Genomic DNA, 27,065 nt, shown 5'->3' on the forward strand with positions numbered 1-27,065 from the left:
TTGATACGAGCGGTGCGTTCTGCATTAGTCATTGAGGAGGACGAACCACCAGCACCGCAGTCCAAACATGCCCTGTTCAAAGAAATAAGGGTTACTTTTGTGGAATTACCTTTATGTGATCAGCTATTGGATCATATGGCGGCTTGGCAATCGCCTGGGAAGCCTTACCAGCGTCAGAAACGCCTAGCCTACTGTTGCACTTTTCCTGAGGAACACTGTGCTAAATTCTCATGTTACGTTCTTAATGAAAAGTGCTACATTGCCTATGCCATCCATATCTTCCCTTAAAGATCCTATGGATAGGAAGGTGAAACTTTGCCTGAAATCGATTTTATTTTCTTTCATGGGCAACAGCCCGGCCATCCATGGCTATCTCCTGGGTGGCCAAGGCTATGGAATTTTGGGCAGAATCCCTTGAGGACTCTCTTCCTACAGGTGTTTCCAGAGATCAGGTGACATTAGTGGGTAACCTCCGGTATGCAGCTGCATATATTAACTAAGCTGCTTTGGATGTCGTCTGTTGACCTCCAGGATTTTGGCTGCTGCTTTGTTAGCTCGGTATTACTTGTGGCTGTGCTACTGGAGGACGGACGCTGATTCTAAGAAGGGCTTAGAGTGCTTGCCTTATAACGGTGTAATCTTGTTTGGTCCGGCCTTAGACAAGATTGTGGACACATTAACAGCTGCTAAGTCAGCATTTCTGCACTCTGCATCTACTTCTACGAGACCACGGACCTCGTCCTTTCGGTCCCAAGGGAAACCTACGGTCAAGCCTTTCCTCGGCAGTCAGTCCCCAAAAAGACTGCCAAGCCCAAAAAACAGGCCTGGAGAACAAAATGTCCAACTTCTAAGTTAGAAGATAAACCCTCACCCTGACGGGATGGGCCTCCCTCTGGGGGATCCCGGAGTGGGAGTCCGACTTCAGTTCGCCCAGTGCTGGTGTCAGACCACCACAGACACTTGGTTAAGAGAAGTGGCCTCCCACGGGTACGCCCTCTCGATTCGCAGAAGGCTTTCCCAACCGTTTTTCTGCACAGGCCCTCCTTCAGACAAGACTAGACCTTACAGATCCAGAAAGCCCATCAGTCCTTGCTGTAAGCAGGGGTCATTATACCAGTCCCGTTACCCCAGAAAGGGAAGGGTTATTATTCTACTCTTTCTAGTCCAAAAGCCAAACTGATCTCATCGACCTATACTCAATCTCAAATTCCTGAACAAATTCCACAGGGTACCTCGATTCCGGATGGAAACCTTATGCTCCATCATACTGGCTATGAAACCTGGGGATTTTATGGTATCGCTGGATATTCAGGACGCATACCTACATGTACCCATTGCACCCTCTCACCAGCGTTATCTCAGGTTTGCTATACAGCAGCAACACTTCCAGTTTTGGGCTCTGCTTTTTGGCCTGTCTACTGCACCTCGGGTGTTTACCAAAGTTATGGCTATCATGGCGGCTCACCTGCGGGGACAAGGTGTCAGACTGCTACCTTACCTGGATGACCTCCTATTGGCAGGATCTCTAGAAGTGCTCCACCACCATCTGCAGCTAACAATTTATATTCTCGTGACACACGAGTTGTTAATCAATTGGAAGAAGTCATCCCTGACTCCAACCCAGAGGATGCTCCATCTGGAAGCCTTGTTGGATTCCCAACAGTAGAGGATCTTTCTGACTGCAGACAAGATCTCCAGTTTACAGACGCGAGTACGCAATGTCTCCACAGTCGCCGAGTGCCAATCCACTCAGCAATGCAAGTTCTGGGTTCCATGGTCTCGACGTTTGACATGGTGGAATATGCCCAGTTTCATTCCAGGCCTCTGCAGAAACTGATTCTATCCAGGTGGAACGGATTACCCCATTGGATAAAAGCACAGACGATGGTGCTCTCTCCGTAGGTGCGTATGTCTCCTAACTGGTGGTTGCTGACAGACCGTCTCACCAAGGGACGCCACTTTTGGAACCCGGACTGGGTCATCCTAACGATGGACGCCAGTCTCCGCGGTTAGGGTGCAGTAACCGGAACACACTGTTTTCAGGGTCATTGGACAGCGGTAGAAGCGGCCCTGCCAATCAACCTATTGGAACTTCGGGCTGTTTTCCAAGCTCTCAAGCTGGCCAGACACACACTTCACGGAAAGCCCGTGCATGTTCAGTCAGACAACGCCTCAACCGTGGCGTACATCAACCATCGAGGAGGAACTCGAAGTCAGGCGGCAATAACAGAGGTGTCATGCATTCTGACATTGGCGGAAGGTCATCTCCCAGTCATATTAGCAGTGTTCATACCGGGAGTTCTCAATTGGAAAGCGGACTTCCTCAGCTGTCGCGATGTGCATCCAGTGGAATGGTCTCTTCACCAAAAGGTGTTTCAACTCCTAGTGGACAAGTGGGACCTTCCGGACGTGGACCTGATGGCCTCCCGACACAATCACAAACTGCCGGTGTACGGGTTCAGAACAAGAGATGCCGGGGCGATCTTGGTAGACGCCCTGTTGGTAAAGTGGACCTTCCAGTTTGTGTACCTGTTTCCTCCAGTCTCCCTTCTTCCTCGAGTCATTCGGAAGTTCAAACAAGGAGGAGTCACTGTCCTGCTGGTGGCTCCAACGTGGCCCAGGCGTCACTGGTACTCAGATCTTCGGAGTCTCTCCGTCGACACTCCGTTGCCTCAACGTCCGGACCTGTTGTCTCAAGGTCCTTGCCTATACCCGGACCTGGGTCGTCTGTGTTTGACGGCGTGGCTCTTGAGACATCCCTCCTAAGGTCCAAAGGATTCTCCAGCTTTGTAGTAAACACTATGCTCAGAGCGCGTAAGCCAGCCTCTGCTCGGATCTATCAGAGTGTGGCAGACGTATTTTCAGTGGTGTCGTCCCAGAGGTTATGATCCTCTGGTGTTTCGGATACCTAGGATTTTGGCTTGCCTCCAAGCGGGACTGGATCTCTGTCTCTGCCTAGCCTCACTGAAGGTGCATTTCTCTGCTCTTTCAGTTTGGTTAAAATGCAGGATTGCTACTCTTCCCGATATTCGCACTTTTTCCTACAAGGTGTCCTCCGGATTCAGCCTCCCTTTGTCCCTCCAGTGGCTCCTTGGGATTTGGCTGTAGTCCTTCGCGTCCTCCTTTTGAACCCCTGACTTCTGTTGATCTAAAATGGTTAGCTGCTAAGACTTCTTCTGGCCATAGCTTCCGCTAGAAGTGTCAGATTTAGGGGCGGTTTCCTGTCGCTCCATGTTTCTGATCTTTCAAAAAAACGGAACTCAGAAAGAGGCAAAACTTCATCTTGCATGGACAAACATCATCATTCCTGGACAAAAGTCCAGGAATGATGATGTTGGTCCATGCAAGATGACGTTTTGCCTCTTTCTGAGGTCCGTTTTTTTGAAGGGAAAAATCCGAACTCGGCGTGCAAACTCTAACCTATCCGAGCCTGCACATCCCTGGTATGTATGTGTGTACATGTCGTAGGGAATATAGACCGTAAGCTCCACTGGGGCAGGGACGTATGTGAATGGCCAAATATTCTCTGTAAAGAGCTGCGGAATATGTGTGCGCTGTATAAATAACTGGTAATAAAATATATATGCATATATACACCTCCAATGGCGATACTCAGCAGTCTGCTTCAGTGTAATAAAGAAAAGCACACAAGTGCTGTTGCAACGTTTCGGGCTTTAATTGCCCGTCGTCAGACTACAAAACATACAAAGGTGAGTGAGAAACATTATATACCTTAAATACCTACTGCTTCCCCTCTTCAGACGTCCGGTCACGCTGGCCACTGCGCGCAGGATACACAGGACTTCGGGGCAGCTGATGTATGACCCTAGAGCCGGCTGACTCGAACGGTGGCCATGGCAATCCGGTGCCTGCGGGGGAAGCATATACACGATACTTAGATGAACCACCAGAATGTGAAATAGGAACAAACAAATAATAAAGATCTATTCTAGTAGAGCAACAAAAGAGAAAAATTAAAATAAGGGATATAGAGTAGAATGTTAAAAAGGTGATAAAAAATGCCCTCAGTTAAGTAGAGTAAATATGTCAAAAACAAATCATAACACCCAAGTAATAAATGTGTACAAAGAGGAGCCTATAAAAATACCTAGATGCAGTATAAACATCATATAGCATATGAAAAAAAAATCAAAAAAAGAAGAAAAGGAAAAAAAAGTATGTAGGAGCAATAAGAAGCAGGGGATATCAAAAAAGAAATTTAAATTAAGTTGGTCGTTCAACCCCTTGGGTTTAACAGTGTATGGATCCACTTTGCCTCTAGTTGTAATAGCTTTTTATTACGTTCTCCACTTCTGCCGTCATCAGGTACTTTGTCAATTATCATGTGTCTAAAGCTCGCTAGGTTGTGTTTAGATTCTGCAAAGTGTCTTGCCAGAGGTTGATCCGATCCATTGCCATTGATAGCTGATCTAATGTCCGATCTGCAAGGTAGACTACGTAGGTACTGGAACAGGTTAGTCTGTATCGGATTTCATATTACCGGCCTGAATGTGGATAATGGAAAAATTTACCCGTAATCATATGGCTGCACGTAGTGCAGCCCGTACATTTGAAACAGCCAGACCTTTGTGTTTATTCTCTTGGAAGTTGACAGCTTCAGTGATGTCAGAGTGGACCAACCAGTCTCTGATGTTCTTGCCTCTTCGGTAGCAGGATCTAATATTGTTTCTCCTTAAATTTAAAAGATCAGGATCATTTTTAATAACTGGCCGAAGTGCTTTGCTGAAGTTGCGAATTTCCTTAGCTGTATTATAGGTATGTACCCAATTAAGGGTATATTGAGGCACCTTGGGTAAAGTATTAGTAATGCTGGGCATACACTGCAATTATCTGTCAGATATCTGTCCAATCTGACTGGTTGGAATGAAAACCTGGTAATGTATGTGAGCAAATGACAATAGAAATTTGCACCCAAGCACTAGAAAACGGACCAGATTTTCCTTCCCACCAGACAGATTTGACAAATATCTGACAGTTAATTCTGATATAGGGAGGCCATCCACTTTCTTGAGAGCTTGTATTAGCTTTCAGGATATCCCCTATTCCTAAATTTATCAATCATGAGGTCCAAATCCTTTTCAAGGATGTCGTCGTTGTTGGTAATTCTTTTGACCCTCAATAATTGGGAATATGGGAGGCAATCGATAGTGTGGATGGAAGCTGTCTGCTCGAAGCAGAGTGTATTCCTGTCTGTTGGTTTATTACACTTTAAAAAAAATCTGACAGAAAATTGTTCATAAAATCGTTGGTAACAAAATCGTTGTGTATGCAGCTTTAGTGTTTCTTTTTTTTTTTTTTTATTACATTTGCAAAAATGTAATAAAAATGGTTTTACAAGATGTCATTATGGGGTATTGTGTGTAGAATTTTGAGGACAAAAATTAATTTATTCCATTTTGAAATAAGGCTGCAGCATAACAAAATGTGGAAAAAGTGACGCACTGTGATTATATATATATTATAATATTTTGTCTCTGAAAAGAGGTGGAAAAATGGCTCTTCATAGTGCAGTAATTTTAAGGTACTAATAAAAAATCCTTCACCAGGACTTATAACCCTCTATGTGCTGGAGGTGTACCTTTTATATGGTGGAATACACCACTTGATAATTCACATATAATGACTCCAATAGCAACCATCAGATCCTTATCCTTTTGGCACAGTTCTGTACTTAACCGTCCAGTATGGCTCTGCTTTATATCGGCTCTCTGTGCGATTCTCCCATACGAATCGGCAGCACAGCTTTAATTGCCCGTAGTCAGGCTACAAAACATACAAAGCTGAGTGAGAAACATTATTTACCTTAAATACCTGCTGTGTAGATTGAGTGTAGATTTTAGCTGTAATCCCTACCCTATCCTATTAAAATGTAATTTCTACTTCAGGGTCCATAGGGTATCCACAGGATACCTTGGGGTATAGGCGATGGCGGCAGACATCCAGGCACCACAGAGTTAAATTTTCAGCCTCCCAGGATGCACTGGGGTCCCTCTCCTATACCCCGCCCCCGAGCCTCAGGCCACTCAGTTTTCGTAAGTGCCTGGCCGGACCAGTCGCACCATACAGAGGGGCGTCTTTTTAAGGCCCCTGAATATTTCTTCGCAGCTGTGGCTGCACAACTAGAGTGCTCCAGCATAGGACAGTCAGTATTGACATCCATGCTGTCACTCCTATACCCCGCCGGTACCGATCCGGGGATGCTGGTAGGTAGCTGGGGTCACAGCTAGCGGCGATCCCCGGCTACCTGGACTGTGGCCGGATGCACGGGGAACAAGGTAAGCGGCGGGGTCCCGCGGTGGGCACCCGCCGGTAACACAGTCCTGTTTGGTCCCCAGGCAGGGGGCTCCCTGGGGACCGGCTGCGCGTGGGGCCAGGTACTCATCCTGCGCCTTCCTCTAGACCACCAGGGACAGCGGGCCGTAGCATGTGCGGTACAGCGCGGCGTCCCAGTGGTTGATAGCACGCCAGGGGAGAACGCCTTCCCTGTCTCACAGCCGGCGTCTCCCCCGCTGCACAGTGCCATTCCACAGCGGTCTGAGCGGGCTGTGTCAGCGCTCCTCCCCCGGGCCCTGCCTTCTCTCTGCTCCTCGGTGGCCATTTTCTCACTACATGTGCTGGGGATGGCAAACGCTGCTGGAAGCTGATACAGATGCCATTGCGGTCCGGGTCCCCCGCATACCTCTCCTTCAATTAAGTTCAGTGTATGCAGCACTGTTTCCTACCAGGCTCTGGTCTGTGTAGTTGTTTGCAGTGCCTGTAATGCAGGATGTTATCTGTGCATTGTATGTGACTTAAATGCTAGCGCTGTTTGCCTGTACTTTCATTTCTGACTGTCAGCTTTTTCCTATCCCTGTTGTTCTGCTACAGCCCTTGCGGTGCGGTGTCGCAGGGTGTTTATTACCTCACAGTAAACATGGTTTTTCTGTGTGGGAGGTCACATACGCTCCGTTCACACTCCTCATGTCGGAAAGTGAACGAGGATATCCTCTTCCAGCTATAATGTACTGATATCATGTGCAGTTAGCGGAGGGATATGTAGACACTGAGGGTTTATGGAGGGCATGTTGTATTATATATCACGCCCCATTTCTGTCACTGTGCCTGCACAAAAAAGGGGACCGCCCTCGGCTGGCTAAGATGCTTACAGCCTTTGTGGGCAACGCCCCCTGCGTTTCCCCAAGGGGTTATCGCAGCCTGTGGTGGTCTCATCACATGCAGGGTCCCTGCACAGTTGATGGTACCCCAGTGTATCCTGTTTTTCGCCCCCCCCAGGTCTCGCAGGAGCCTGTGTGGGTGAATTTATTGTCCAAATGGTATAGCACCTGATGGACGTTTTACATGGGGAGTCACCATTTAGGCCTTTCGGGTCTCAGACGGACATGACGTCTGATGACGGTGACATTATTGACTTTTTCAGACACGAGCCCCTTAGTGCAAAGGAGGCGTAGTCTGGGTCTAAAGTCTATATACCTGGCCTTCTACGGGCAGTCCGTGCGGCTTTGGTTATTACATATCCCCCGTGGCTAAATCCAAATATGCCTTCTTTAAGGATAAGGGTGTGGCCACTGTAATTCCTCTATCTGGTCAGGTGGATCATTTTAGAGGAGGCGTGGAAAATCCGGGTAAGCGGTTCCAGCCTCAAAAACGGTTGAGCTTTTGCATACCCCTTTTGCGGATAATTACATTTCCGAATGGGAGTTACCTTACGGGTAGATTCTCATGTTACACGCCTAGTGAGGAGTGCTACGTTGCCCATGCCCTCCAGGTCCTCTTTGAAGGAGGTTCCAGATTGCAAGGTGCAAATATATCTAAAATCCAATATTCCCTTGCTGGAGGGGCTTCCAGGCCGGCTATGGCCGTGTGCTGGGGGGCCAGAGCAATGGAACACTGAGTAGGTAACTGGATCTCTGCACACTGACTCTCCAGGAGAGCAGGTGGATAGTGGCAAATTCTCAGAGACTTTGCCACGTTCTTAATGAGACGGTCTTACATATAGCCTACTCCTTTCCAGAATCTCCTCGGCAGCAGTAGCGGCTTGCCGCTCCCTGTGGTTGCGCTCTTGGAAAGCGGACGCAGATTCCATTTGGAATGCTTTGCCTTTTACGGGACAAGTCCTGTTTGGCCCTCGTCTGGACGCAATTGTGGCCCTGCAGGCAGCAGCTACGTCTGCGTGTCTGCCATCGGCTACAGTCCCATCAGGGTCTGGGACTTTGTTTTTTCGGCCCTGTGAGGCCAGGGTAAGTCTAAAATACAGCTTTCCAAGACAGTCAGTAGCCAGGAAATCTGCTCAGCCATAAGAACAGGCTTGGAGTACAAGATGTCCTACTCCCAAGTTGGACTATAAGCCTTCAGCCTCACGGGACGGGCCTCCTCTCGGGAGCCCCCAGAGTTGGAGGCCGGCTTCTCCAGTTCGCCCAGTGCTGGTGTCTGACCACCACGGACACTGGGGTAAGAGAAGTATTTTCTTGAAGGTATGTCTTTTCCTCCCGGTAAAAGCCTCCCAGAAGGTTTTTCGTTACAGGTCTTCTGTCAATTCAGAACTAGGCCCTGTAATTTTTGAGGGTGACACTCTATGCTCCAGGCAGGAGTTATAGTACCTATTCCGTTGCCCCAAAGGGGAACGAGGTATTACTCCATCCTCTTTCTGGTACAGACACCCAATGGGTCTTACCAGGACATTCTCAACCTCGAATCCTTCAACAAATTCTTAAGGGTTCCTCGGTTCGGGAGGGGGACCCTGCATTCCATCATTCAATGGAGCCTGGGAATTTTGTGGTGTCGTTGGATATATTCAGGGCGACTACCTGAATATCCCTCTTTTCTTAGCACACCAGTGTTTTCCTCAGGTTTGCAGTGGTCGATAAGCATTTCCAGTTTCTGGCATTGCCCCTTGGTCTGGCCTCCGCGCCTCACGGTTTACCAGGGTCATGGTAGTTATGGCAGCCCACCTGCGGAGACAGGGGGTCCGCTAGTTACCCTATCCGAGTGACCTCCTGTTGTTACACGGTCTCCAGAGATACTTCAGTGCCATATGCAACGGACAATATCTGTGTTGCTACGTTAGGGCTGACTGATAAACTGGAAATGGTCCTCTCTGATTCTTCACAGAGGATGCTCCATATCCCAACATCTGAGGATCTTTGTGATTGAGGAAAAGATCTCTGCATTACAGGCAAAGGTACGCAGTTGCCTGCAGAGTCGCCAAGTGTCTATTCACTTGGCAATGTGGTTCCTGGGTTCCAGGATGTCGCTGTTCGACATGGTGGAAAATACCCAGCTTCACTCTAAAGAACTTGATCCTCTCCGGATGGGATGGGTTGCCCCATAGGATAAAGTCAATAGGCTTTCCCCGGAGGTTTGTCTCTCTCTGGCCTGATGGCTGCAGAAAGCTCACCTAAACAAGGGGCACCCCCTTTGGGATTGCGGACAGGGTCCTTCTGACGACGGACGCCAGTATCCGTGGCTGGGAAGCATGACGGGTCCACGCTTGTTCCAGGGCAGGTGGACACCAGTAGTTTTTGCGCTTCCCATAAACATCTGAGAACTCTGAGCAGTATTCAGGGTTCTCCAGCATGCAGGACAGGTCCTCCACGGAAATACCGTGCAGGTACAGTCTGACAACGCCATCATGATGGCTTATGTAAACCACCTAGGAGGTTCCCGAAGTCAGGCGACACTAACAGTGGTGTCCCGAATTCTGGCTTGGGTGGAAGGCTATATCCCTGCCGTCATCGGCAGTGTTCATTCAGGAATCCTCAGATGAAAAGCAGGCTTTCTCAGCCGTCAAGACGTGCATTCAGGGAAATGTCCTCTTTATCAGGAGGTGTTCAATCTTCTGGTGAACAAGTGGAGCCTTTCAGAGATGAGACTCTTCTGATAGACGTAGGCAGGTCCAGTGGACCTTCCAAGTTGTGTACCTCGTCCCTCCGTTATCCCTTCTTCCTCCAGTAATAGCAAGAAGGAGGCACGCTCCTGCTGATGGCTCCAGCGTAGGCCAGATGGCACTATTACTCAGATCTTCGGAGCCTCTCAGTTAACACTCCGAAGCTGTTGCCTCTACGCCCGGACCTGTTGTCTCAGGATCCTGGCTGATCCCCAGACCTGGGTTGTCTGTGGTGGAGACTGCCCTCTTAAGGTCTAGGAGTTTTTCCAGCTCTATAGTTAACAAGGGCTCTGTCCATGCTAAGAGCTCGGAAGTTTTTATCTGCAAGAATTTACCATTAGGTATGGTATACTTTCTTTCAGGTGTCGCCCTAGAGGCTAGGCTCCCTCGGGTATTCTGGATATCCAGAGGTTGGCTTTCCTACAGGTGGGCTTAGATAATGGTTTTCGCCTTGCTTACCTCAAGGTGCAGGTGTCTGCCCTGTTAGTATGGTTTCAGCGTAGGATTGCTACTCTTCCTGATGTCCGCACCTTTGTGCAGGGTGTACGTTATATTCAGCATCCTTTTGTTCCACCTGTGGCTCCTTGGGATTTGGCTGTGGTCCTTAGGGCTCTCTGAGGACCGCCATTTGATCCACTGGGCTCAGTGGATTTCAAATGGCTTACGGCTAGGACTGTATTCCTTCTGGCTCTTAATTTGGCCAGTAGGATCTCAGAATGGGAGGCTCTGTCATGTAGACCTCCCTTTTTCTCATCTTTCCTAGGAACAGGGCAGTGCTTGCCTTTACTTCCCCAGTCCTGTCTGCTGGTGAGGCCTATTTGGCTGTGGTACGGACGCTAATAATTTAAGTTGACCGTACCAGTCCATTTAGGAAATCAGACTCTCGGTTTTGTCCTTTCTGGTTTCCATAAAAAGGGTTGGCCTGCCACTACGCTAACTTTGGCAGGATGGATTCACAGGTCTTCCTGTTCCATCCTCTATTAAAGCTCTTCCACTAGGTCTCTGGGTCCTTCGTGGACAGCTCGACGTGGCGCTTCAGCGGTGATTGGCAGCCACGTGGTCATCTGTCCATATTTTTGGTAAGGTATTATGCTTTTGATACCTTCGCCTCTCAGGATGCTTCCTTTCGGCGGCGTATTCTCCTTTCTGCACAGGAGCGTCCCCACCCTTAAAGGATACTGCTTTGGGACATCCCCAAGGTATCCTGTGGATACCCTATGGACCCTAAAGTAGAAAATATGAGATATGGTAAGAACTTACCCTTGTTATCTCTATTTCTACGAAGTCCATAGGGTTCCACAGGACTCCCACCCTGTCGCACCTGTACTGCAGATGGGCTTTGATCTGGTCACCGGTTTCTCCGTCTCCTTCTGGTGAGAATGTGATTCTTGTGTGTTCCAGACTGTCTTCTCTCTCTTTTTTGCTCCTGCTCCGGCCTATGGCTTGTTACGAAACTGAGTGGCCTGAGGCTCGGGGGCGGGGTATGGGAGAGGGACCCCAGTGCATCCTGGGAGGCTGAAAATTTTACTCTGTGGTGCCTGGATGTCTGCCGCCATCGCCTATACCAAAAGGTATCCTGTGGAACCCTATGGACTTCGTAGAAATAGAGATAACAAGGGTAAGTTCTTACCATATCTCATATTATTAGTCTGATTTGTACACTGTTTTTTTTTTTTAATTATTATTTAAGGAGAATGTTAAAAGCATTGCCTTTTGCTTTCAGCTTCTTCTATATAATTCAATAATTGTGATGTAAATATAGTCTCCAACTCCTTTTTCAGTCATTTACTGGGGTGTCCTTGGCATTGCTTTGGTACTATTTCTTGAACACTCTGTAACTGTAGAGTAAGACGGAGCACAATACTCAACAGCATACATCCAATATGACTTCAGTCATTTTTTTTGTTTGTTTGGTCATACTCTTGTATCGTTAGCACTACTGTGAAGTCTGTTAATGGTGTATTCTTTTTTCCATATATAAAAGCAGGAGGCAGCAGGCTGTATGCTTTTATACCAGTCATTGATCCCTATAGGGACTTTTACTCCCTAAGGATATGTGAGACTCCTTTTCAACAAGTACATTAATAATGCTAAAGACTAATCCAAATCCTATTTAGCACTGAAGGACAGCAAATAAGTAAAAAAAAAAAAAATAGTTATCGAACCACCATCAGCAGCATGCGAGAAGGCTGGTCTGTAATGGCACCATTGCTTTTACCCAAGATGAAGTTGGGTATCTGTTTTTAAGTCCTCCCACCTGTATCCTGTGCACCTCATAAATCCACCTACATATGGCAGTATCATTTAAAGTATATTCTTTTGTCTACTTAAGGTTAATTAGGAAATTTCATAATCTGCTTTGCTGCGTCTTTTGACCAGGAAGACCAAAGAAACAAAGGAATCTTAACTCTTAAAATGTGTATTATTGCAGCTTGTTCTGTTTATCTAGGCTATGTTAGCCCTCTTGAGTATCTGGTGCTGTGTAAGGAAGTTTACCAGTCCTACGTTTGCGAGAACCCACTGGAGTGTGGGGTTTTTTGAATGTTAAGGAATGATGATTTGCTTCACTGCATGGCACCACTGGCTCAGTATTTTCTACGTAAGAGATAATTTTGCTATTTACACTGATTCCCCTTTTTGTTTAAAGCTAAATTGCCATAATAACATTTATATACAAGTTATATGGTCTAAGAACCAACTTTTTAAATGATTTATAGTAAAGGATATAAATATTAACATAGTGATAACTGTCTTTGTTGGTTTTCTTCTCTAGGTCACAATTCAACCTGTTGCAAAATATGACTGGGAACAGAAATACTACAATGGCAATTTGATAGCAGTTTCTAATGCTTATCTTGCATATGCTACTAGAGGTATGATGAACATACTTTTTTTAAATTATGGAATCTTAACTAAAGTTTTCAATCCTAACCAAAACAATACAGTTAAAAAAAAATAAAAAAGATGAAAACTAACAATGCTCAGAAACTGGATGACAATTACTAAAGAGCTATGGTGCAATGCCAGTCCAAGAAAGAGAGAGCACACAAAGCATATAACACATTCAGTGAAATATCGGCACATAAGTAGAAATTCACGTTGCACAGATAGGCAGTGGAAACCATTGTCTGCATTGTCAAAGTATAAAGAAAAATAAGCGTTATGGTAGACTTACCGTTTGATAACTTTTTCTTCGAGGTCCAAAGGGTCTCCATGGATGCCATGGGGATAGTGTGGTTGGAGTGATCCAGGCACCAAACAGTTAAGCTTTCAGCTCCCAAGATGCCCCAGGTCCTCCTCCACATATACCCCACCCCAATCCACAGCTATTCAGTTTTGTAAACAAGCCCAATGCAGGAGAAGGAAGTACAATCGTACACCAGAAACACTCAGAAATGAGGGATTCCGTGACCGAAAGAAAACTTTCCCGATGCAGCTAGGTGGGTCGGGGTGGGTGCCCTGTGGACCTATGGACCTCGAAGAAAAAGTTATCAAAGGTAAGTCTACCTTAACTCTTATATTTTTTCTTCAGGGTCCATAGGGATCCACAGGGATACATGGGGATGTCCTATGGCAGTTTCCCTAAGGGTGGTGGGGATGCTCCTGGGCAGAAAAGGAGAATTCGTTGCCCAAAGGAAGCATCCTGAGAGGCAAAAGTATCAAGAAAAGTGAGGACAGAAGACCATGTGGCTGCCTTGCATAATTGCTCAACAGAGGCACCACAATGAAATGCCCACGATGGTCCCACAGACCAGGTAGAATGTGCTGTCGCTGTGTTTGGGACAAGGAGATCAGCCTGTGTGTAAACCTGAGATAGTCAAACATAACCATCGAGCCAGAGTTTATTAGCTGGCCATCCTTGTTTGTGAAACCATGTAACAAACAGAGCGTCTGATTTTCTAAAAGTGTCTATACGATCAATATAGATACGGAGAGCACGAACCACATCCAGGGAGGCTTCACCTTCAGAAAGGTCTGACGACTGAAAAGCTGGAACCACAATCTCTTCATTCACATGAAAACAGGACACTACCTTAGGAAGGTAACCCGCCCGTGTACGGAGGAACTGCTTCATCCTGGCGAAAAATTAAAAAGGGGCAGCGACAAGAGAGCGCTGCCAAATCAGAGAGACTGCATGCCGAAGAGGAGAAAGTGTCTTCGCTGTCAACCATGTCAAATCTACTGAGTCCAGAGGATCAAATGGGGGAGCTTGCAGCCCCTTGAGAAACCAGGACAAAATGAGTTCTGGTAGACTTGCCTTTGATAACTCCTTTTCTTTGCGGTCCACAGGGATACCATGGGGATATTGTGGTTGGAAGACCAGGCACCAAACCGTTAAAAACTTTGGCTCCCAGAATGCCCTGGGTCCTCCTCCATATATACCCCGCCCCTAGCCATAGGACTTCAGTTTAGTTAGCAAGCCTAAAGGCAGGAGAAGGCAAGAGGAGAAGGAAGAACAATCGTACACCAGAAACACACTAACAAAAGTTGAGGGAATCTGTGACCGAAAGAATAACCCAATGAAGCCAGGTGCGTCAGGGTGGGTGCCCTGTGGACCCTATGGACCTCGAAGAAAATGAGTTATTAAGGTAAGTGTACCATAACTCTAATTTCTTCTTCGGGGTCCATAGGGATCCACAGGGATACCATGAGGATGTCCTTAAGTAGTTCCCCTAGGGTGGGGGAAGCTCCTGAGCAGAAAGGAGAACTCGTCGTCCAAAGGAAGCAAAAGTATCAAAGGGATAGCACCTAAGAAGAGTGAGGACAGAAGACCACATGGCTGCATTGCATAATTGTTCATCAGAGGCACCATGACAAAAGGCCCACGATGGCCCTACAGACCGAGTAGAATGCGCTGTCACCGTTCTTGGGACATAAAGATCAACCCGTGTATACTCCTGGGAGATAGTCATGCTAGCCATCTCGCCAGAGTCTGTTTACTAGCTGGCCATCCTCGTTTGTGAAAACCATATAAAAGAGAAATGATTTTCTATATATCTGTTATTACCCAGTTTTGTTCTATTTATGTTTCCAATCGTAAAGTTCAATGGAATATGATGCGCTATATAAGAAACTGTTAATAAATAAATAGATTTTGTACGCTCCACATAGATACGGAGAGCACGAACTACATCCAGGGAGGCTTCACCTACAGAAATGTCTGGAGCATGAAAAGCTGGAACCTCAACCTCGTCACATGAAAACGGGAAACTACCTTACGAAGGTAACCTTCCCTTGTACGAAGAACAGCTCTATCCTGGTAAAATCAAAAATGGGGAGCGACAAGCGAGTGCTGCCAAATCCGAGACTCTGCAAGCAAAAATTGTCTTTGCTATCAATCCACTGCAAATCTACAGAGTCTAAAGGTTCAAATGGGAATACTTGTAACCCTTTAAGAACCAAAGACAAATCCCACGGTGCTACCAGTGGAACAAAAGAAGGCTGAACCCGCAGAACTCCTTAAGAAAAAAAAAAAAATTCTAAAATCTGGTATTGAAGCAATCTTCTTCTGGAACCAGGTGGAGACAAATGTCTGATCCTGCCAGCAGAAAAGCCAGAATCCTGGAAATTCTGAATACCTTAGGACAGTAGTTCCCAAACTTATTTGAATCACGGCGCCCTAGAGTATCAGCATTGTTTTCACGGCACCCCTAAGCCAAAAGTTTGTTACTGAGAAATTCAGAATAAAATGTAGTAAAGTGAAGTAAAATGTGCTGACCTGTCATCCTTAGGTTCAGTTATGTGGTAGTGGACAGGTTTGCGCTTCTGTTTGTCCACATATACACATTACATTGACCAAAAATAATTTCATTTGGTGCTAGACCACCAACCTGAGACACCCCAGGGTGCCGCAGCGCACAGTTTGGGAACGACTGTCTTAAGATCATATTCCTTATGAGAACACCATTGACCAAAGGAATGCCAAACTCTGTAATGCGGGCAGAAGCAGGGTTCCTTTCCCCTAAGCATCGTCTGCATAACCGAACTAGAAAACGCCTTTGTTTTTAGGATGGAAGTCTCAAGAGCCACGGCATCCAAGCTAGACGGGACAAGTCTGGATGTCGGCTGGGACCCTGCGTTAGCAGATTCTGCGGCAGAGGAATGGGATACGGACTGTCTACTGGCAGATTCTGTATGTTGGTGAACCAATGACGTCTGGCCATGAGGTCTACGTCTGGTATACCCCATTAGTTTACCAGGAGTTGAAAAACTCCTGGGTGGAGAGCCCACTCTCCAGCGTGTATGTCCTGACTGCTTAGAAAGTCTGCTTCCCAATTGAGTACTCCCAGAATGAATATTCCCGAGATGGCTGGAAGATGACATTCTGCCCAAATGAGAACCCTTGTCACTTCTTCCATGGCTGCATGACTTCTTGTGCCTCCCTGATTGAGGTAGGCTACTGTCGTCTCGTTGTTGGACTGTATCTGGACAGGCCTGCCCTGAAGCTGGTCCTGTGCCTTGACAAGTGCTTTGTATACTGCTCGCAGTTTCCGAATGTTTATTGGCAGATGAATTTCTTGATCTATCCATCTCCCCTGGAAAGTGTGATGACCTGTCACTGCCCCCTGATCTGCAAAGACTGGCGTCCGGGGTGAGGAGCACCCAATTTGGAACCCAGAATGGGCGACCTTTGTTTAGATGCTCCTTTTTTAGCCACCACAAGAGGGAGTGACAAACCTTTGAGGTGAGAGAGAGGTCTTGGACTGTATTGAATGATACTGTCTGTTCCACCTGGAGATAGTCAACCTTTGCAGAGGCCTGCAATGGAACTGAGCATAGCCCACCATGTTGAAGGTCGATACCATCGATCCCAGTATCTGCATTGCTGACGGGATGGATATTTATTTTGCGTATCAGCTTGTGTTTTTGTTTTGATAATGCCACAATCTTGTCCTCTGGCAGAAACACCCTTTGTGCCTGAGAATCTAGCAACGCTCCCAGATGAATCATCTGCTGTGTTGGAGAAAGTGATGATTTCTTCCAATTGATGACCCAGCCGTGCCTTTGTAGTCAGGCTATTGTCGGTTGAAGATGGTGTTGCAACACCACCGGAGTCCGTCCCAATATCAGAAGTTCGTCCAGATATGGCAATATTCTGACTCCCTGATGCCTGAGGTAGGCAGTCATGACCGCCATAATATTGGTAAATACGTGGGTGTCACAAGCCGCCGCACTGCTAATGCTGTGCAAAGCAAATCCGGGCCAGCGTTCTCTGAAACTCCGCCTACCTACTGTCCATCATTCTGAGATCAGCCCGGATTGGCTCCTGCGTCCATGACCTTCTCCTCTGGACGCTGCTCCAATGTCGGTGATAGCGTTTCATGTGTTTCCGGTTCTAAGCGTGGTCTTCTGTATCCAGTCGAGTTTCCAGTATCCAACCAGCTTTTATTGTTCCTGCCATTTGTGTCATCTAGGCGGCACGGTCCGCATTAGTACTACCTGCCGCTCGTGTCATCTTGGTGGCATGGTCTACATTCCTTCCCTCTGCCGTTTGTGTCATTTAGGTGGCATAGACCAGAGTGCGCAACCTAGCGTCCAGCGGCTTGTGTCAACCCGACAGCACAGGTCGCACATCAGATTATGCGATCTTGTGTACTGCCGCTAGTTTCATCCCGGCAGCACTAAGCGCACCTCAGCGTCCTGTGTATGCAATCTTGTGTACTACCGCTAGTGTCATCTTGCCAAGTCTTTCAGCCCTCAAGGCTGCTACACAGCCCAGAGGCCACAGCTAGCCAAGGCTGCTACTCTGCCCAGGTGCTGATATTTTGGCCCAAAGGCCGCATCGAGCCAAGGTTTTCCAGCCCTCAAGGCTGCTACTCAGCCCAGAGGCTGCTACCGGCCCAGAGGCCGCATCTCTTCTTACTAGCCCACAGCCAGCCAGGGCTGTTATCGGCCCTAAGGCTGCATCTCCTCCTCCTGGCCCACAGGCCGTAACCAGCCAAGTCTCTTCCAGCCCTTAAGGCTGCTATCGGCCCAAAGGCCGCATCTCATCTTACAGGCCACAGCCAGCCAGGGCTACTACCAGCCCAAAGGTCGCATCTTATCTTACTGGCCCACAGGCCACAGCCAGCCAAGCCACTTCCATCCCTCAAGGCTGCTACACGGCCACATCTAGCCAAAGTATACCAGCCCTCAAGGCTGTTGCAGGACTAATACCCTACTGTCTTAACTGAGCCTTAACAGCGGGGAGCTGTAGAAAGGCCAAAAGGTAGAGCCTGTAACTGGTAGTGTTGTTGAAGGACAGCAAACCTTAGAAATTGCTGGTGGGATGGAATAATCGGAACATGCAGATATGCATCCTGAATATCCAGGGAAACCATGTAATCTCCTGGCTTCATAGCCTAAATAATTGACCGGAGAGTTTCCATGCAACATTTGGGAACATGGATAAACCTGTTGAGGGTTTTTGGATTCAATATAGGGCGGTATGTCCCATTTGGTTTCTGGACCAGAAATAGATTTGAATAATAACCCCTTCCCTGTTGAGAAATAGGGACTGGCGTTATCACCTCTGCCTGCAATAGAGAGTGAATTGCTTCCTGAAAAGCCAAGGCCTTACCCACATCCGACGAAGGCTTCATGGCAAAAAACCTTTGTTGGGGTTGTCTCCTGAAAGTGAGAGCATACCCCTGAGAGACCACTTCTCGGACCCAAGCATCTGTAGTTTGATGCCAACAATCCGTAAACTGAAGAAGTCTGCCTCCCTCCCTGGGATCCCCCAGAAGGCCCGCTACATCAGGCTTACTGTCTGGCCGAGGAGCTGAATGTGTAGTCTGGTCAGACCCCTTAGTTCGTCGCTTTATCCTGCGAAAACTATTCGGTTTAGAGGAAGCCTGTCTTTTGTTTTTCCACTGAGGACAAAAAGACTGAAAAGAAACCTGCTTAGTTCTACTATATGACGTAGACGGCAGACCTGCTGACTGTGAGGTCGCCAGAGTACAAATTATACTATCCAGCTCTGCTCCATGAAAAGGTAAAACTTCCAGCGCCCTATTAGATGTTATATCGGCTTTCCAAGCTCTCCGTGCCACAACGTACGCTAAAGATGCCTTTAGAAGCTAAAATCTCAGTATCCACTGCAGCTCCTCCCAGAGAGGAAACATCTTCCTTTTACATGGAAGATATTCACCATCTGTTCTCTGGTAACGTTTGGTAGAAAATCTTCCAATGCTCCAACCTGGTAGTTGGTATCAGGAGGGTCTGGGTCAGTCTCCTTATATACCTCTCATTTGGTTAAGGCGGGGTATATATGGAGCCCAGAATGTCCCAGATCCTCATCTGGGACATTCTGGGAGCCAAAGTTTTTAACTGTTTGGTGCCTGGTCTTCCAACCATAATATCCCCATGGTATCCCTGTGGACCCCCGAAGAAAAAATACCACGGTGCCACCGTTGGGACAAAAGGTGGCTGAACTCTGCAAACACCCTGTAAAAAAGTTATAACATCCAACAAAGAAGCAATCCTTCGCTGGAACCAAACTGACAATGCAGAAACCTGTACTCTCAGGGTGGCCAGGTTGAGACCGAGGTCTAAGCCATCCTGGAGAAGGGGAAACCCTAAAAACCCTAGGGTCATTCTTTCTGTGGGAACACCATTGACCAAAGAATGCCAAACTCTGTAATAGATGCGGGCAGAGGGAGGTTTTCGTGTCCTAAGCATCGTTTGAATCACAGAGCTTGAGAAACCTTTTGCTCTTATGATTTCATTAGTCAAGAGCCGCGCCATCAAAGACAGACTGGGTAAGTCTGGATGCAGGCAGGGACCCTGCACTAACCAATCCGGTCATAGAGGAAGGGGAAACGGAGTGTCTATGGATAGATTCCCTATGTCAGAGAGCCAATGGCATCTCGGCCAAGCAGGAGCTACTAGTATCACTGCTCCGCCTTCCTGGTTGAATTACCTGAAGACCCTTGGGAGGAGGGGAATTGGAGCCAGCTTGAAGTCCTATTTCACTGCCAGTGAGTCCACGACTGCGGCTGAGGGGTCTTTGGTCCAGGACCCGTACCTGGGGATCTTGTGATTGTGACGTGAGGCCATGAGGTCTACGTCTGGTATACCCCATTAGTTTACCAGGAGTTGAAAAACTCCTGGGTGGAGAGCCCACTCTCCAGCGTGTATGTCCTGACTGCTTAGGAAGTCTGCTTACCAGTTGAGGACTCCTTTAATGAATTATGCTGAGATAGCCGGAAATGATGTTTTGCCACAATCCGAATGTTTGCCACTTCCCTCATGGCTGAGTGACTTCATGTGCCTCCTTGATGATTGAGATATTGTGGTCTCGTTGTCGGACTGGATCTGGACCGGCCTGCCCTGGAGCAGGTCCTGTGCCATGACAAGTGCTTTGTATACTGCTCGAAGCTCTAGAAAGCATATAGTCAGATTTTCCTGATTTGACCATCTTTCAGGAAAGGTGTGATGACCTGTCACTGCCCCCCATTCGGTAAGACTGGCGTCCTTGGTGAAAAGCACCCAATTTGGAATCCAGAATGGGTGACCTTTGTCCAGATGATCCTTTTGTAGCCACCACGAAAAAGAGAGACGAACCTCCGTAGTGAGAAGGATCCTCTGGGACCTTTTTAGATGATACTGTCAGTTCCATTGGGAGAGAAAACAATTGTTGCAGAGGCCTGGAGTGGAACTGAACATATTCCAACATTTCGAAGGTGGATACCATTGACCCCAGGACTTGCACAGATAGACTGGATACCCTTTCGATTGTGTAGAGATTTGCGTACTCGCAATGATAGGGCCGCGCTCTTGTCCTCTTGGCAGAAACACCCTTTGTGCCTGAGAATCCAGAAGTGCCCCCAGATGCATCATCCGCTGTGTTGGAAAAAGAGAGGATTTTTTCCAATTGATGATCCAGCCGTGCGTCTGTAGGCAGCTAATGGTCAGTTGGAGATGGTGCTGGAGACTCTGCCAATGTCAGAAGGTCGTCCAGGTATGTTAGTATTCCGAGTCCCTGACGCCAATGGTAGGCCATTATAACCGCCATTATTTTGATGAAGACCCGAGGGGCCGTTAATAGACCAAAGAGCAATGCCTGAAATTGGTAATTTTGTTGCAGGACAGCACACAGTAGAAATTGTTGGAGGGATGGCGTAATAAGTACATGCAGATACGCATCCTGAGTGTCCAGTGAAGCCAGAAAATCCCCAGGTTCCATCCCCAAAATAATTGACTGAAGAGTTTTCATATGAATCTTGGGCCACGGATAAACTTGTTTTAGGGTTTTCAGATTTAGAATAGAAACCTGAGACCCATTTGGTTTCTGAACCAAAAATAGATTCCTTGTTTGAAACACAGGAGCTGGGATTATCACCCCTGCCTGCAGCAGGGAGTAAATGGCCGTCTGGAGAGCCAATGCCTTGATAGAATTCGTTGGGGGTGTAGCGCAAAAAAATTTCTGGGGAGGATGCCTCCAGAAAGTGAGGGTATACCCCTGAGAGACCACTTCTCGGACGTAGGCGACTGTTGTTTGATGCCAGTAGTCCGCAACTTAAGAAGTCTGCCTCCACTGTAGGATGGTCCTCCTCTTCCGGAACATCATTTGATCCTCTGATGATGCGTCTGAATCTACATGCTGAGCAGACTGATAAAAGCATAACGTCCGCTAGGTGCCTTAGTGAGTACCGGACTGTTCAACATCCTACTGAGCCATACTCTGACTTGAGTGGGAAACAACATCGATCCAGGAAGGATGTATAGGGCGGACAAACATAGCATGCTTTGGGTATCCCATTAAAGGAGGCAGCGTGGGAGTAACCAAACAATCCACTAGCTATGTCATCACCTGAGACAAGGAAGACACCCAAGATGGCTCCTGTACAGGGGCTGGTAGACTGGACTGGAGGTGGTTCTTTGGAACCAACAGCAAACAACCATCCTGTATAAATTACTGAGGGGACAAACCTGCCAAACATGAAACCAGCACAGCACAGCACAACCTCCAGTTTCCCTTTTACCTTTTGACATATCAGTTATAAAAGGTAACAATGAAATGTAATGTAATGTGACAGCCTTCACAAATAACTAGTAAATGTGAAGTAAAAATGAACCCCCCCCCCACCACCCACCTGTAACAGAGGGATGAGGAGAAAAAACAGTGATAGTTATAACTGACAAAAATAAAAGGCAGTATCAACACAGCGCTAGCTCTCACAGTCACGTACAATGCATATGTAATTTAGTTGCAATAGACTCTGAATCAACTACTCAAACACAAGGCTTGGTAGGATATAGAGCACTATATACCTGACCCGGAGGAGAGGTATACAGTGAGACTGAGCCAAAACCTCCTGAGACCAAACTGATTCAGCAGAGCACCGATAGTGGACTCTGAGCGTCTCATATGCACAAGGAGGAGCGACCCAGACACGGGAAAACCCTTTGTTGGATCTACGACTGGGTCGGGGGAGACGACCTCCTCTAAGCTGCATCAACCAGCCGGGTATGCTTGCCTCATGGCAGCGGAAGCGGCTGCTGCCGATGCCCAGCGTCAGACTGTACGGCTTGGTGGTCTAGTGAGGGAGCGAACGACCCCGGAGCACTCACTGCAGCAGCTTCTGGTGTGTCTCCATCGCCGGAAGCAAGGACTGCTGCACGCGATTCCCCGTAAGCAAAGGAATCTCCTTACCTGACCTCTCCGTGCGTCTGATTGAAGTCCGGGCCCCAGCATCGCTGCAAGCAAGCTCTGCCGTGAACCGCCGAAATCACCAAAGACTTTACTGATGTTGTGGCGACTGCGGAGGTAGATTGAGTTGCAGTGCATGCGTCTTAACGCTCAGCGCTGCTAACTCAAAAACATAGAAATAAAATAAAACATAAAATAAAAGCTTGGGACTGAGCAGGCCCCTGTTACAGTATCCTGCCGCACCAAAACGAACAACTGAATGCCTGTGGCCAGGGGCGGGGTATATGTGGCGGAGGACCTGGGGCATCCTGGGAGCTGAAAACTTAACTGTTTGGTGCCTGGATCACTCCAACTACATTTATCCCCATGGTATCCCTGTGGATCCTGAAGAAGAAATCTATAAATCCAAAATTCACTAGACCTATAAACAGCTGGCTATATACTGGCAACTACCTGGCATCGGTCACACCCCCACAATAAAACATTCTTACTTAAATTCATCCACCCAACCCAAGCACTACCCAGCTTGATTCCCCAACCAGTGTCTCTACCTGCGCATATATACTGCATAATACTATAGGACAAGTGAATCCCTGCACCTATTAAAATAACATATAACAAATAACAAACCTATAACCTAATGAGCTTCTCAGAAATGTAAAATTAAAAAATGAGTATTCAAATAGTGTTCGGAGAAATCGAATTCCAACACAATTCAAAATAAAAAAAATATAATGATGATAAAATATAATTATTAAATTTTTTGAAGACCCAAATTGAGAAATATAGGTCTGAAATCGTGGCAAATAAATTAAAAAAATTAGAGACTGGAATATGACTATAAGAATCATACTGTCTATAGATGGCTATCAGGTGATGGCAGCACAGGACGAGTCGCATTTAGAGGTCATTCAAGACGTCCTTATAGAGATGTAAGGTTGGATACAACTACCTCCAATTTGACTTCGGATTCTTACAGTACAGATGCTAGACCCCCAGTGATTTTATAGGTATGAAAACGAGATCACAAGTTACAGATCTAATAAAAAAAACACTGCAGTAAATTTTTTAGATTTGTGTTGAATTCAGCGTATCATTGTTGATTCTGGGTTTTAGAACAAGCAGTTCTCATAATTTCTCATAATGATAATAATGATCTCAAATTGATAATTAGTGGGTACAACAATGTGTTACAATTCGCCTATGCTCGCATGAGTTGTTTATTTGAGAGAAATTGTTCTAATCTTCTGTCTTGAGTTTTAAAAAATATTTTTCTACATATTGAGTCACTTATTTTAATATCTTAATAAAAGTTCTATCTTGGGTAAATCATCTACACATGAGTGCCCCAAACTAAGAGGCTTCTTTTCTCTTTCTTATAGAACTTAATACTTTGCAAGTTTTTACAGGATATGACATATGTCAAGTCAAATTTCTTTGCAATTAGATCTACACCCAATACCCATCTTTTATTTGCCTACGTGCATGGGCAAAAAAAGCTATACTGTATTCTAGAGGCAGATTCAATTAGTTGTGGGACTTACTGCGGCTAACTTAATTTACTCCTTATTAGAAGTATCTATGATTTATCTCAGTACTGCAAAAATAAATTTTAAAACTGGAGCGGACATGGCTCAAAGCTGCAAAGAGCATATTATTTTGGTAATGTTTAGGGGAGGTGAGGGTTGCATCCTAGGCTTCGAATAAGCTGTAGTTAAAAACATTATCAGACATACGGTTGATCCAAAACTGACTCCCTATAATGACATGACTCATTTTGTTTTACTAATTTTACCAGGTTCCAATGGGTCAGCTATGATTCGTGTCTTAAGTGTCACAACGGCAGAACGGATTCTGCTGAAAGGTATTACTGGTAGTGTGTCAGACTTGGCATTTGCGCACCTCAACTCAAACCAGCTAGCATGTCTGGATGAAGCCGGAAGTCTCTTTGTGTGGCGACTGACCATGGAGAACGGAAAAATACAGTATCCTTTTGTAGAAGGTTAACAACCAGTCGCTCTAATGCTAAATAAAAATATTTATACAATATAATTAAAAGATAAACTAATAAGACTGCTGAAATGGGAGAGATTTGTTTATTTTCTAATATACTGTAGTAATAAATATAGAAAAAGAGAATGATATGCTACGCTAGTTTCTGCCAGTGATAAGCAGCACAACTTCTTAGGATGCCACTGGTGGGCTCCCAGTGGAACTTGCCTAATATAGGTGCCCATTTATTAAAGAGTTTTATCATATACAACGAGTTTAAAAACTTTTTTTCTATGATAAACTTTGGGGATCATTTGTCAACGAGTTTTAAGCACCATGAAAACATACAGATGTGTTATATATGTTTTGAGTGCTTACCTTTTATTTATGACTAGCAGATGTACCCGGTAAAAAAGCAAGTAACTGCACCTTGGTAAAACCATCTAGGCCTGCAGGTTGGGCAGGTGTAAAATTTGCAGAGATTTATATTTGAGAGAAGCGGTTCCAAATTCAGGGCATGATTCATTAAGGATTGCTATTGCGATCACAGCTCTGTAATCGCACGCAGGTCTACTGTGAAAATATGCTAATGAATGCAATTGCTATGCCGTCATAGACCCCACTGCCTCCTACTACCGCTATCTGAAATCCGTAATATCTTGCAAACCTCCATAAAGATCAGTAAGCTTGAGTACCATTGCTCCCTTACGCAGAATAACAGCCCTGACCCTACTTATAAATTGCACGCTGTAAGTACTCAAGCTGCGTATGCAATTGCACTGGCTAATTTATGCACGCCCATGCAACGGCGTTTAAACAAGCAGACACGCCTGCTTTTCTCTGACCACTCCCCTGTCACCACTCCTCAAACGCTCACTGCCTGTCAATCACTCTGCGACTGCTTTCTGTGATCTCAGTGGTGCCTTTGCGCGATGCAGTGCATGCTACTTCCGCAAAGAACACCTGTCTGCGATCCTTACTGAATCAGGCCCTCAGTCTACATTGCAGTTTACAAATTAAGCTGTCCAATATTTGAAGGTACCTGCAAAAGCAGTCAGTATTTACCCTGCATGAAAAACATACATATAAATGTATTTGTATCTGGAACAAACTAAGGGGTACAAACTTACTTGCTTTTTTGTTTTGCTCCCAAATCATAATCGGCCCCTGTAATGCTGAATTTTCCAAGAAGGCTCCAGATTTTTATAATTTGACTTCATCATTATAGTAAATAATACATACACCATTATTATACACTTTTACAATATTGTATATGGCATCACACTTTGGTATTTAAAGTGTAATGCTGGCCACACACACAGCGATATTTTACCCGATCTGGCCGATTCCGACACATTGGAACGACAGATCATGTAAAATATGGTCAAATTGAGAGTAAATCGTGACTCCCCACTCACGATACGTTGCGCGTCCACGCTGGTCGCACATCGCATCGTCCGATCTGCCATGCAGTAAGGCAGATCTGACAATCTAGGACACGATGCACTGTGAAAGTCTGGATGCAGGAGAGATCGTTTGAATATTGGTCACTAAATCGTGTGGAGATCGTGTGCTGAGCTGCCGGGGAGAGTTTCAAGGGAAATCATACACATGGGCTCATTGTGAGCACATCACTATGTCTGTGGCCAGCTTAACACTTTATAATCAATAATGTAAACAATTTTCTTATGCAAAAGTAGTTAGAAGACTGTTTTGAATATGTTTGAGCCACATTCAGAGGCTACTAACGAATGAGTTTCTTGAAAAAAAATATTTTAACTTGGATTTCCTGATGTAAATATTATTTACAATTTATTTACTATTTAGGGCCGGATTCAATTAGAGGTGAAAAGCCGCGATTGGCGATAAGCGCAATGTTTTCGCCTCATTCGCCTGTTTTGAAGCATAGTTTTTGCATACTTTCACAATGCACGTCCCTGCTTTTCGCCCTATTCAATTGCAAAGAAGGCGAAAACGTGCGAATGCAGCTTAAAGGACAGCTTTTTTGGGGGGAAATCAGTCTGTATCCCCTAAAAAGCATAACTGACATGGGGAATCAATATAGAAGTATGAATACTGCTGACAAGTGTTTCAGTCACTTTTGCAGCAGACTGAAACACTTGTCAGCAGTATTTTGCAGGAGTGGAACAGGATTATTGCTTCTGAGCAATCCTTACCTGGGAGTATAAATCCATCCACTATATAAAGTGCATCTACTCCAGTTTATTCTCCGCAAACAGATCTTAGGATCGTTTGATCAGTGTTCACATTTTCCTGACTATTAATAGGACTGATAATACAGTCATTTGATGATGTACCCCTGATGAAGTCCCATGTGGGGACGAGACGCTTTGGGTCGCCAACGTATTTTGACTAGTGTTTGATGTAAGCTCATCAGAGCACTGATTTTATTGAATAAATATTGTTCTTTTTTATTGAGATTGAAGTGTTTTATTCAAATAATAATAGTGGCCTTTTGGCCTGTTTGGGTGTATTTTTGGTGGAAGGGTATTTTTCAGGAACATTACAAGGAAT

General features: G+C 46.0%; 1 protein-coding gene across 1 annotated transcript in view; it reads left to right on the forward strand.

Moving 5' to 3' along the window:
* Nucleotides 1–27,065, forward strand: part of EDC4 (enhancer of mRNA decapping 4) — a 516,382-nt gene that overhangs the window by 65,138 nt on the left and 424,179 nt on the right. The window contains exons 4-5 of the mRNA XM_088470908.1: nt 12,678–12,777; nt 24,337–24,523. Of these exons, the coding sequence (XP_088327034.1) occupies nt 12,678–12,777; nt 24,337–24,523 (287 nt within the window). The remainder of the gene's footprint in view (nt 1–12,677; nt 12,778–24,336; nt 24,524–27,065) is intronic.

Source organism: Taudactylus pleione, unplaced genomic scaffold (genome assembly GCF_031769625.1).
Source record: "Taudactylus pleione unplaced genomic scaffold, aTauple2 ptg000106l, whole genome shotgun sequence".
In the NCBI taxonomy this organism is placed as follows: Eukaryota; Metazoa; Chordata; class Amphibia; order Anura; family Myobatrachidae; genus Taudactylus; species Taudactylus pleione.